The sequence below is a fragment of the Labeo rohita genome, chromosome 4, assembly GCF_022985175.1.
Source record: "Labeo rohita strain BAU-BD-2019 chromosome 4, IGBB_LRoh.1.0, whole genome shotgun sequence".
NCBI lineage: Eukaryota > Metazoa > Chordata > Actinopteri > Cypriniformes > Cyprinidae > Labeo > Labeo rohita.
Genome location: NC_066872.1, coordinates 43,563,259 through 43,575,869, shown reverse-complemented (window position 1 = coordinate 43,575,869; position 12,611 = coordinate 43,563,259). Strand labels below are relative to the sequence as shown.

The 12,611-nt window shown below is 29.4% G+C and overlaps 1 protein-coding gene across 2 annotated transcripts in view; it reads left to right on the top strand.

Annotated features, from left to right (window-relative positions):
* grm8a (glutamate receptor, metabotropic 8a) overlaps positions 1-12,611 on the top strand; it is a 226,784-nt gene that overhangs the window by 90,461 nt on the left and 123,712 nt on the right. For both annotated transcript variants that reach the window (XM_051107301.1, XM_051107300.1), the window contains exon 3: positions 4,399-4,615. In XM_051107301.1, the coding sequence (XP_050963258.1) occupies positions 4,399-4,615 (217 nt within the window). The remainder of the gene's footprint in view (positions 1-4,398; positions 4,616-12,611) is intronic.

Sequence of the window (12,611 nt, the reverse complement as noted above, 5' to 3'; positions counted from 1 at the left end):
TTTCATATTTAATCATTAGTGGTCTAGTGAAATGACTCTTGCAGGTAAATCAGACTTGAAGGAAATTAAATAAGAAATCTGTATACTATAAATTTATAAAAAATTAGAAGTTTATAATATTACAATTTGCACGTTTTAACTGGGTTAAAAATGCATTGAAATTAATGATAGTGTACATAGTGTTTTATGACCATACGTTTTGTAAATAATAACTCTTAATATTTTTTTATTTTATTTTTATTTTAATAAATTACTACTTTAATGTTATGAGTCTCACAGGAAAAACAGACTTTTAACAAGTATTAAATGCTTTGTTTATTTTAAAATAATTATATATATATTTTATTTTATTTTATTTTGTTTTATGAAGCTAAGGAGCATTTAGTTGCATTTTATTTTGTAATTTAACTTTACCTATTGTGGTAGACCTATATAATAGATTACTAGTTTAGTGTTATGAGTCTCTCAGGTAACAGGCTTTGAGAAAAATATTTTTATTTTTATTTTATTTTATTTTATTTTATTTTATTTTATTTTATTTTATTTTATTTTATTTTATTTTATTTTATTTTATTTTATTTTATTTTATTTTATTTTTTATTTAGGAGCATTTGTTTGAATTTTATTTTGTAATATAACTTAAACTATGGTGATAGACCTATATAATAAATTACAGGTTTACAGACTTTTAAAAAGTATTTTTTTATTTTGTTTTGTTTTATTTTGTTTTATTTTATTTTATTTTATTTTATTTTATTTTATTTTATTTTATTTTATTTTATTTTATTTTGTTTTGTTTTATTTTGTTTTGTTTTGTTTTGATTTGTTTTGTTTTGTTTTGTTTTGTTTTGTTTTATGTAGCTAGGATACATTCAGTTGCATTTTATTTTGTAATTTAACTTGACCTATGGTAATAGACCTATATAATAAATTACAGGTTTACAGACTTTTAAAAAGTATTTTATTTTATTTTATTTTATTTTATTTTATTTTATTTTATTTTGTTTTGTTTTGTTTTTGTTTTTTTTTTTTTTTTGTTTTGTTTTGTTTTGTTTTGTTTTGTTTTGTTTTGTTTTGTTTTGGTTTGGTTTATGTAGCTAAGATACATTCAGTTGCATTTTATTTTGTAATTTAACTTGACCTATGGTAATAGACCTATATAATAAATTACTTGTTTACAGACTTTTAAAAAGTATTTATTTTAAAATTTTATTATATTTTACAATTTTATTTTATTTTGCGATTTTATATAAATTTATTTGCATTTTTTATTTTATTTTATTTTATTTTATTTTATTATTATTTGTAAGTAGCTAAGATGCATTCGGTTGCATTTGATTTTGTAATATAACTTAAACTATGGTGGTAGACCTATATAATAAATTACTGTTTAATGGTTACTGGCTTAAAAAACTGACTTTTTAAAAGTATTTTATTTAAAAATGTTAATTTATTTTATGTTAAAATGTTTTTATTTTATTTTATTTTAAAAAGTATTTTATTTAAAAAAATAATTTTTATTTTATTTTAAAGAGTATTACATTAAAAAACTATTTTATTTTATTTTATTTTATTATTTTATTTTATGCATTGATAACCTTACATTTTCCGGGAACTTTGCTGTTATTCATCTTTATTTTATTTTCAGCCTTACATTTTTCTTTACATTCTTTATTTAATTTTATTTTAGATTTTTTTAAAATTATTTTTATATCATTGCTGAGGCACATTCTGTTGCATTATAGTTTCTAATTTACCTTGACCTGTATTGCTATTTAAATTAAAATTCATTCTCCTTCAAACAAGCATAAAATAAAGGCATAAAATAGTGTTTGTTCTTCGTGCAATAAACCAAGAATCTGATGCTTTGATATGAGATCATAACTTCATATGCGTAATATGCATCTTTTCACCCAGAAAGCAATATTTGTTGATTTTAAAGTGTTATGCAATAAAAGAGGAGTTATCTTTCCCGTTTTTATGTATCTTGGCCTCTTGGGTGTTGTCTTATTTGTGTTGCCTTCTTTCATGAAATATTCATGAGCCGCCACTGCTATACTTAATGAAAGTTTGCATTGCATTACGGTTAACCTTTTCCGATGAGTGCACCTCGCAAAAGTTCGCTTGGCAACTTATTAGCGCCGTCGTTTTTGCATATTTTTTTGCGTGCTTTCGAAGTGGCCGTGCTTATCGAAAACTCCTGATTATCAGTCTTACAGTGTCAGATTTCAGGTTTCACTCCTCACCGCTGGAGACGGAGTAAATTTGATGTATTTTTCAACGTCACAGTTTTGTTCGGCATCATTACTCATGACTCTACTCGACGCAGCTATCCGCACGCATACGCTGATGTTCCTCAAGTGCTTTGTGGCTAAATGTTTTCTTATTTACAGCTTCAAGCGGTGAAAGCACAGTCTAGGTGATTGTGTGCCGCCGCGCCATCGGGGATGTTTGGATTTAACACCGTTTGTGTAGCTTGACGTGAGCTGCATCTCAACACTGTTTTGTAACAGAATCCTTCAGAATAATTCAGCCACGAGCTGCTTTAACCTCCTCCTGTCCTCTTTCTCTACACAATGAAATCTGTCAATCAAACTTCCCACAGACTACATTACCCATGATTCTCAGCGGCAGACTATTTATTTATTTACTTATTTATTTATTTTTGCATTAATAAATAATATTATGGAGACACAAACAAATATATATATATATTTATATACAGTAGCTATGATTTTTTAATGAATAAAAATGAGGTAATGAGTTTGCAAAACGTGGCCATGATTTAATTAATTAAAGGAACAAAATAATAAGTCATGAATTCATAATTTGTGGCCATGATTTAATTAAAAGTTATAAATTAAATTAATGAAATGAGGGGACATCTTCTAAATTTGTGGGAATTAATTATTCCTTTGTGGCCATGATAAATATATTTCTGTCCATGTCATGTGCTGGGTAAAATATGCCTATACAGTATTATTCATTTGTATTTATGATTTTTAGTTATTTTAGTACTTCAAATAAACAATAAACAAACAAACAAAAAAATGCATTGGCAACTAACTGAAATAAAATAAGTTTAAAATTTTATTTTAATACTACTACTACTATTATTATTATTACATATGTAATATTTAATATGTTATTTAATTTGTATTTAATAACATTTATTTCAAGTATTTTTTTCTGGTTTTAATCAACAATAATATAACCCCAGATAGCACATGTTATTATTATTAATATTATTATTTCTATTATTTAATAATGTTTAATATTTTATTGAAGTAATTATATATATATATATATATATATATATATATATATATATATATATATATATATATATATATATATATATATATATATATATATATATTTTATTAACAATAAAAACCCCAATTAGCACATGTTGCTAAGCTAACTTAGTTTAATATTTTATTTTAATATTATTATTATTAATATTATTAATATTTCTATTTTTAGATTTATTTTTTTGTTTTAATTAATGATAATAACCCCAGTTAACAGATGATGCTAAGCTAAATTACTTTATTTTATTTTGATATTATTATTTATTGTTTATTTATTATTATTATTATTATTATTATTATTATTATTATTATTATTATTAATAATAATATATTTTAATATTTAATATTTTAAATCATTATTTTTTTCTGGTTTTAATTCTATTTTTTGTTTTAATGAACAATAATAATCCCGGATAGCACGTTGCTAAGCTAACTTAATATTTTAATATTTTATTTTAATATTATTTAATATTATTTTTTATTATTATTTAATAAGATTTAATATTTTATTTAAGTATTTTTCTCTGGTTTTATTTTATTTGTTTTTTAAATGAATAATAATAACCCCAGTTAGCACGTTTTTATTTACGATTTTTTATTTTTTTTTTTTTTCTGGTTTAATTTCCTTTTGTTTGTTTGTATTTTTTGTATTTTGTATGAATCTGTACATTGTAAATGTACGAAAACATACTAAACATAACTATCATAAGAAACACAAAATTATACAAATAAGACTGTACAAATTGCAAATTAGCCACCAAATCACCAAAATGTAAAATAGTTAACAATTGCATTGTGTTCAAATACCATATTTTGGCTGAACTGCAACTATTTGTCATCAAAATCTTTCAAGATCAAGAGAAATGAGTGTTTTATAATTAGCACGTGTCTGTTTCACTGAACTGTTGTTGTGCATTCTAGGACTGGCTTTTTGTTGGAAAGTAGAAATGCGATGTTGCATGTAATTTGGCCTAAATTAGGTATCCTAAAAGGCAGAATACAATTGCTAGGTAAGATACAAGATGGTGCGATACAAGAGAAGCCTGTCTCTAAACTTTCTCGTTTGTTCTTCTTTTCTCTGCAGATTCCTCAGATCAGCTATGCCTCCACTGCTCCAGAGCTGAGCGATAACACACGCTACGACTTTTTTTCCCGCGTCGTTCCGCCGGATTCTTACCAGGCCCAGGCCATGCTGGATATTGTGACGGCGATGGGCTGGAACTACGTCTCCACGCTGGCTTCTGAAGGGAACTACGGGGAAAGCGGCGTGGAAGCGTTCGTGCAGATCTCCAGAGAGATGGGTAAGATGGCTTTTCCAACATTGGCTTGACGCATTGATGAATCTGAACCAAATGCACACTTCAGCAAACAAGCTTGTTTCCTCTTCATGTTTCTCATCCAAGATACTAAGCAGCAGAGTGAGATTAGTTATGCAGTGCTTGCACAGAGACAGAAACAGAGTGTTTTATTGTGCACAGGTCTTGTAGTGTGTGCATGGCCTTAAAGGAACAGTTCACCAAAAAATGCTAAAAGGGCCATCCAAGATGTGGATGAGTTTGTTTCTTCATCAGATTTGGAGAAATGCAGCATTACATCACTTGCTCACCAATGGACGGAATGGGTGCCGTCAGAATGAAAGACCAAACAGCTGATAAAAACATCACAATAATCCACAAGTAATCCACACCACTCCAGTACATCAGTTAACATCCTGTAAAGCCAAAAGCTGTGTTTATAAGAAACAAATCCATCATTAAGACGTTTTTAACTTCCAGGTATTCATAATAAGTGAATAAGTCATTTTGTATGAATAAGGAGAGAAATCTGCACAGATCAAACACTGTTTATAAGAAAAAATAGTTCAAAACAAATATGTTGGTGGATTTTGATGTGAGAAGACAACAGAAGATGGACTTTTTCCCTGAAGGAAGGGTTAATATAGATTATGGACGTATAGATTATTTAATATTTTTATTATTGTTATTCATATTTCATAATATTTGATATTTTAAGTCATTTTTTTCTCTACTTTTTTTTTAATCAACATTAATAACCCCAGTTAGCACATGTTGCTAAGCTAACTTAGTTTTATATTTAATTTTAATATTATTTAATATTATTATTAAACATAATATTTAATATTTTAAGAAATTATTTTTTCTGGTTTTCGTTTTATTTTTGTTTTAATTAACAATAATAACTCCAGTTAGCACATGTTGCTAAGCTAACTTAGTTTCATATTTTATTTTAATATTATTATTTATTATTATTAATATTATTTAATAATATGTAATATTTTATTTAAGAAATATTTTTTTCTGGTTTTATTTTTATTTTTGTTTTAATTAACAATAATAATCCCAGTTAGCACATGTTACTAAGCTAACTTCTTTATATATTTTATTTTAATATTATTTAATATTATTATTAAAATTATTTAATAATGTTTAATATTTTAAGTATTTTTTCCTCTCTGGTTTTTTTTTTTTTTTTTTTTATTATATAATAACCCCAGTTAGCACGTGTTGCAAAGCTAACTTAGTTTGATATTTTATTTTAATATTACCTAATATTATTATTGTAAAGCCAAAAGTTGTGTTTATAAGAAACAAATCCATCTTAAAGAGATTTTTAACTTCTGTCTAAAATATCTATTCATAATATTGGTTTCTGCAGTGAAAAAGTCATTTTGTCTGAATCAGGAGAGAAATCTGCACAGACCAAGCACTGTTTATAAGCAAAAAAAAAAAAAAAAAAAAAAAAGTTTAAAACAAATATGTTGGTGGATTTTGATTTGAGAAGACAACAGGAGATGGACTTTTTCACTAAAAAAAAAAAGCATTATTATGGATTTTAGACTTTATATTTTGACCAGAAGTGATGGTTTGAAGTTAAAAGGTCTTAATGATTGATTTGTTTCTTACAAACACAAAGCTTTTGGCTTTTCTAGATGTTAAATGATGGACTGGAGTTGTGTGGATTACTTGTGGACTCTCATTCTGACGGCACCCATTCACATCCATTGGTGATCAAGTGATGTAATGCTCCAGATCTGATGAAGAAACGAACACATCTACATCTACATACAGTTTTGGGTGAACTATTCCTCTAAGGCAGGATATTTTGAGCCGCGTTGTTTTCATGTGTCATACAAAGTGCATGAGTTTGTTTTTTAGTGTATGATACCCAGTTTTTCTCTGTAACCATTTACAAGTGGACAAGTATGTGAAGCGTAGTGTTTTAAAATCTGTATTCCACTAAGCAAGGGAAGCATATTGTTATTCTTATCTCACACACTCTTATCTGTTCGGCGTGTACTGAAGTTGAATCCATTTAATTAATTCTCAGTTGTTAAACTAAGGATAAATGGGGATTATGTGGGTTACGTACTGTAGTGTTTCTAAACAAACCGGGTACCCCGGTGACTCTCTGCTCTTTCACGTATTGACCGAAATGTCATGGATGGTCTTGATGTTTTTAGGACTTTGTGAGCTGAAGTGCTCTCAGTTGAGTCTTCAGTTGTTTTCTGTCCATTCAGTGGATGTTGACATTGCTCACAGAGGGCAAAGGCGATGTAGACTGACCAGTGGGACCTGAGTGTTTGTTGTCCACACAGCAATGAGAGACTTAAAGGAGTCTTGCAGAAAGTACACAGGGTGAAAACTTTAGCATGTGGTATTTCAACACAAACTTGCGTCTTATTCACTAACCGCCTGAACAGTCCCTTCAGGATTTCTCAGGTTTACTGTCGCTAAAAATGCAATTCTATTTCTGACAGCTTGCTATTTTTGTCTTTTTTCCCTCCATAATCCATAATCTTAGTCTAAACTAATTAATCCAATACCATGCCTATATTTGTGACCCTGGACCACAAAACCAGTCATAAGGGTCAATTTTAAAATATTATAGGACAATATTTGACCGAGATACAACTCTTTGAAAATCTGAAATCTGAGGGTGTAAAAAAATTAAAATATTAGGAAAAATCACCTTTTAAAGTTGTCCAAATAATGTTTTTAGCAATGCATATTACACAAAAAAAAATTGAGTTGTGAATAAACTAATTATCAGAGTACACTTTACAAAAATAAATTAAATAAATAAACAAATAAAGAAAAAATTGTATTTTTTTTTAGTATTTTTATTCACAATTGTAACATTTAATTGCTGTTTATTTGTAATTATTAATGATTTTTTTTTCTAGCAATTCATGAATTTACTTTTTTCAAAGAAAAAAAAATCATGATTATTTTCACTGCAAAACAGTACAAAAAAAAATAGCCTTAATATTTAAGAAAAGCTGTAATTTTTGAAGACGGCTCTGAATTGTCATGAAATCCTGGCTGGGGGAAAAATATAGAAATATAATATAATATGAATATTTTATATGTTATGCCGAGATACAAATATTTGAAAATCTGCAATGTAACGGTGCAAAAAATTTTAAATACTTAGAAAATCGCCTTTTAAGTTGTCCAAATGAGGTTCTTAGCAATGCATATTACTAATCAAAAATTAAGTTTTGATAGATGTACTTAATTTGATTTTTAGCATAAAAGAAAAATCAATCATTCTGACCCATAAAATGTATTTTTTGCTATTGCTACAAATATACCCGTGCTACTTCAGACTTTTTTGTGATCCAGGGTCACACAAAAATATATTACAATGTGATTTAGCACTGTGCCAGCTGTATTTATTGTCATTTTTGTTAGAGCAAACACATCTAATTTCTATGCGAATTATGCTTGTTATAGATAAGCGCAAGTTGCTTTATGCATTTAATATTGCATTATTTCTGCAGGTGGTAAACAGATGAAATGTTTGGGTACAGAACATTTCTGCTGATCATAGCAGCACTAATTTATGAAACGATGGAGAGAAGTGTTACAACCGGGCATATTTCCAGACATGCCGTGTTAAGTGCACATTCTGCATTTTAAAGCTCTATACAGGTGTTCAGGACTATAGCAGAGAACTAAAGTATGGCAGATAGTAGTAGTCCGCTTCCAGACATTTAGTATGTTTTATTGCGCGTTTACCCGAGAAAGACAAATTTGGGTCAAGCTGCCTAAGCAGCCATGCAAACTGAATTGGATGGACTATTCTAGTCTGCTAAGGAATGATGGTGCTGACCACTATCAAGTGCCCTGGACTATCAATAAAAACCTGCGGCTGAATAAAAGCAGGAAATATGGGTGAGAGAAGCACACGGATGGACAGAAAGTATAATGATGGGCTTTAACACACAGTCCCTCCTCCGCTAAAACCCTTCTACGCTACAATCCTCCCCCCTTCTTCACCCTACGTGATCGAATTATAGCTATTACCAGAGACCCCGCTGCTCCGCAAATGCAAATATCACACAGCTGTACTAATCGCACTGTTTAATTGTGCATTAAAAATTCATGAGCGATGGCACACATTTGTGTAATAACATCCACTTTAGCATCCTCCGGACTCCAGTGTTTACCATCACACGTAGTGTTTCACAGCTACTTAGAAACTGTAGCTACTCAAGATGCTCGCTGCTCCCCATTTAAAGTAGTTAACCACAGTCTCGCCAGAAGCTACACATTTGAATATGCAGCTAGCTGAGAGGTGAAGTGTGTGTGTTTTTTGCATCATGCATGGAGATTGTTGAGCGTATAAGTCCAAGTATGTAGTTGGTTTTTGTAGCATGTTTTAACAATGAAAAACAGACAAATGAACCATGCTTTTACTACAGTAACCCTGTTTCTTTTATAGTAAAACAATACAAAATTAACAGTGGTTTTACTAACCATGGTTTAACTATGATTTTTGTTGTAAAAGCATACAAAAATAACCATGGTTTTACTACAGTAATCATGGTTTAACTATGTTTTGTAGTAAAATAATAGAAAATACAACATTAATCATGGTTTTACTACAGTAACAATAGTTCAACTACTTATTTATTCATTTTTGTTTATTGTTGTTGTTGTAAATCTATAGTAAATACTAAGTGAGCCATGGTTTTACTACAGTAGCCATAGTTTTACTCTGATTTTGTAGTAAATCCTTTGTAACTACAAATATAATCATTACTATAGCATTTAGTAACCATAGGTTAACTTTTTTTTTTTTTTTTTTTTTTTTTTTTTTTACATTAACCATGGTTTAACTATGGTTTTTACAACAGTAACCATTGATTTTTTTTTTTTTCTTGTAAAACCATAGTAAATACAAAACTAACCATGATTATACTACAGTAAACATGGTTTATCTATGATTTTTGTAGAAAACCATAACTACACAAATAGCCATGGGTTTCAACACAGCATTTGCAGTAAAACCATAATAACTACAAAAATTAACCATGGTTTTACTATAGTAGCTATGGTTTAAGAATGAATTTTGTAGTAAAACCACAGTAACTACAAAAATAACCATGTTTTTTAGTTGTAAAACCATAGGAAATACAAAATTAACCAAGGTTTATCAATAATTTTTATAGTAAAACCATAACTACACAAATAACCATGGTTTTACCACAGCATTTGCAGTAAGACCATAATAGTTACAAAAATTAACCATGATTTTACTACATTAAACATTATTTGTAAACTTTTTTTTTTTTTTTTTAGAAAAACATAGTAAATGCAAAATTTACCATAGTCTTACTACAGTAACCATGGTTTAACTGTGGTTTTACAACAGTAACGGTTAATTAATTTTGTTGTAAAACCATAGTTAATAGGAAAAAAAAACCCATAATTTTACCAGAGTGACCATGATTTATCTATGATTTTTGTAGTAAAACCATAACTACATAAATAACCATGGTTTTACCACAGCATTTGCAGTAAAACCATAACTAAAAAAAAATCCATGGTTTTACTACAGTAGCTATGGTGTAAGTATGAATTTTGTAGTAAAACCACATCATTTGCAGTAAAACCATAGTGACTGCATAATTAACCATGATTTTACTAGAGTAACCATTGTTTAACTACAGTTTTATAATAGTAACCATTGATTAACTAGGGTTTTACTATAGCATTCAGTCATTAACCATGTTAACCATAACTTTTTTTTGGTAGTAAAACCATAGTGAATGCATAGTTAACTATCGTCTTACTACAGTAACCATGGTTTAACTGTAGTTTTTATAACAGTAACCATTGGTAAGCTATGGTTTTTGTTGTAAGACCATAGTAAATAAAAAATTAACCATGATTTTACTACAGTAGCCATGATCCAAGTAAGAATTTTGTAGGAAATTCACAGTAACTACAAAAATAACTATGCTTTTACTCCTTTTTGTAGTAAAAACCATAGTAAATGCATGTAGTCTTACTATAGTAGCCCTGGTTTATCTATGTTTTTTTGAAAAACTATTGTAAATACAAAACTAATCATGGATATACCATGGTTTATCAAATGATTTTTGTGGTAAAAAGGTAAATACAAAAATAACCATGATTTGAATACAGCATTTACAGTAAAACCAATGTAACCACAACAAAACCATGGTTTTACTACAGTCTAACTATGGTTTTTGTACTAAAATCATATTAAATACAGTACAAAATCAACCATTGTTTTACTGTAGTATATGTACGGACTCATTTATACTTTGAGAGAAATAATTAAGCATGATTTTATAAAGAAAACATTTTGTTTCCAAAGGTAAAACAATTGGCTTTTTGTTGTCAGTATAATAAATTCAAACAAAAGAAGGTAAAATATGGATGGAGACAATCTGAGCATAGATGTGAGCATGCTATAGGAGTTCTCCTTGCTTTTGTTTACAGTTGGTTTGTTGACATTGTGGAAGAGTCTTTATTTTTCTTTTCCCAGACTGCAGGTTCAAGTCTCCCAGCTGTAACATGAGAGGTGGATTAAAACGGAGAGAAAGGAATTGAACAAGCATGCAATTAACCGCTAAATGAATGTCATACAACAAACGAATGAAAAGTCAATAGCTTTGCAACAATGATGCCCTAATTGTAGTTTCCGCTAATGGCCAAGACAATTGAGATCTTCCTCTTTGCTTGTCACTACTTCAGGAAATCACCGTGTATCAGATAGCAGTTGCCCTTTCGAGGCTATAAACATTAACCCCAGTTTATTCTACGAAACTTTGAGTTTAATTAAGGGCCATTTTTTGCTCTTGTGCATGACTGTATTCGCTGTCTGAAAGTGAATAGATGTCATGACCCAGCGGTTAGCATGCAAGCTTTGATGCACTGAGCTGTAGTGCTGATAAAACAGCGGTTTGCTTGTCAAAGCTAGTCAGGCTCTTCAAGTTAAATGGTTTCACAGGGGTTTTGAACCTTGCCATCTTGACTAATCTGGCAGACAGGATAGATTAGTTAAAATAAACAGTTTTAAATTTTCTAGCTTTGCAGGCAAAAAAACCCATTGTATATTGTCAGTAGCATAGTGATTGCACAGAAGTCAAGTTAAAACCAAGCTCTGTATCTTTCTGTTACATGATAAATCACCAAACTAGATGGATTATGGCAGTGCTGTGGTTGTAGCATTGTTTTATATTAGTTGTCACATATTTGGGTAAGAATTAAGCTAGATTATTCTGCATTATGCAGTGGCTGTTGTGAGGTATCCATAATTGGGTGAAGTATACTGTCTCAGTACATTCATTCTTGTACAGATGACTCTCGCTATACTGACTTACTAATGATCTCTGACAACACGCTGTGAACAGTTTCTAGTCACACTAAGACCGTCTTATTTCTCCAGAGGGGAAAATAAAACCGCATCACTCACAGTTTGCTCTTTAAAACTTTTATTTTATAAGTTTTCATGTTGTTTTTCAACTTGTTTCTCCTAAAAAAATCTTTGGAATTCCAGTACAGCTAAAAATGTGAAGTGAAATGAAGACTTATTTTTTTGCATGGCTTCATGCACAATACTATATTTTGACCTTTACCATAGTAAAACTAATGCATTTTTATGTTTGCATCACATATGCATGGCTTTTCAGACATAGTAAACTTGCTCGATAGCGCACCTGGTACAACATTGCATTCACAATTTTGAATGCATTAAAACACAAGTCTTGATAAAAGGAGCACAAAGACTTCTAGAAGCAAGCAGAGAAGCATTGTAAATGCATATTTTAACAGTGTACAACTGCTAGCATGCTCTGCTAGCATGCTCTTATCCTTAAACTTGACCTAATTTTGTCTACATACTAACAGCTTCAAATTGTGTTTTCTTATCCAGGTAGGCAGCAGTTTATCATTTAAGACCTTCTAGGTGTCTTAGAAGTGTTTTACCTGTGTAAATTCATATTAATAAGCATTGAGA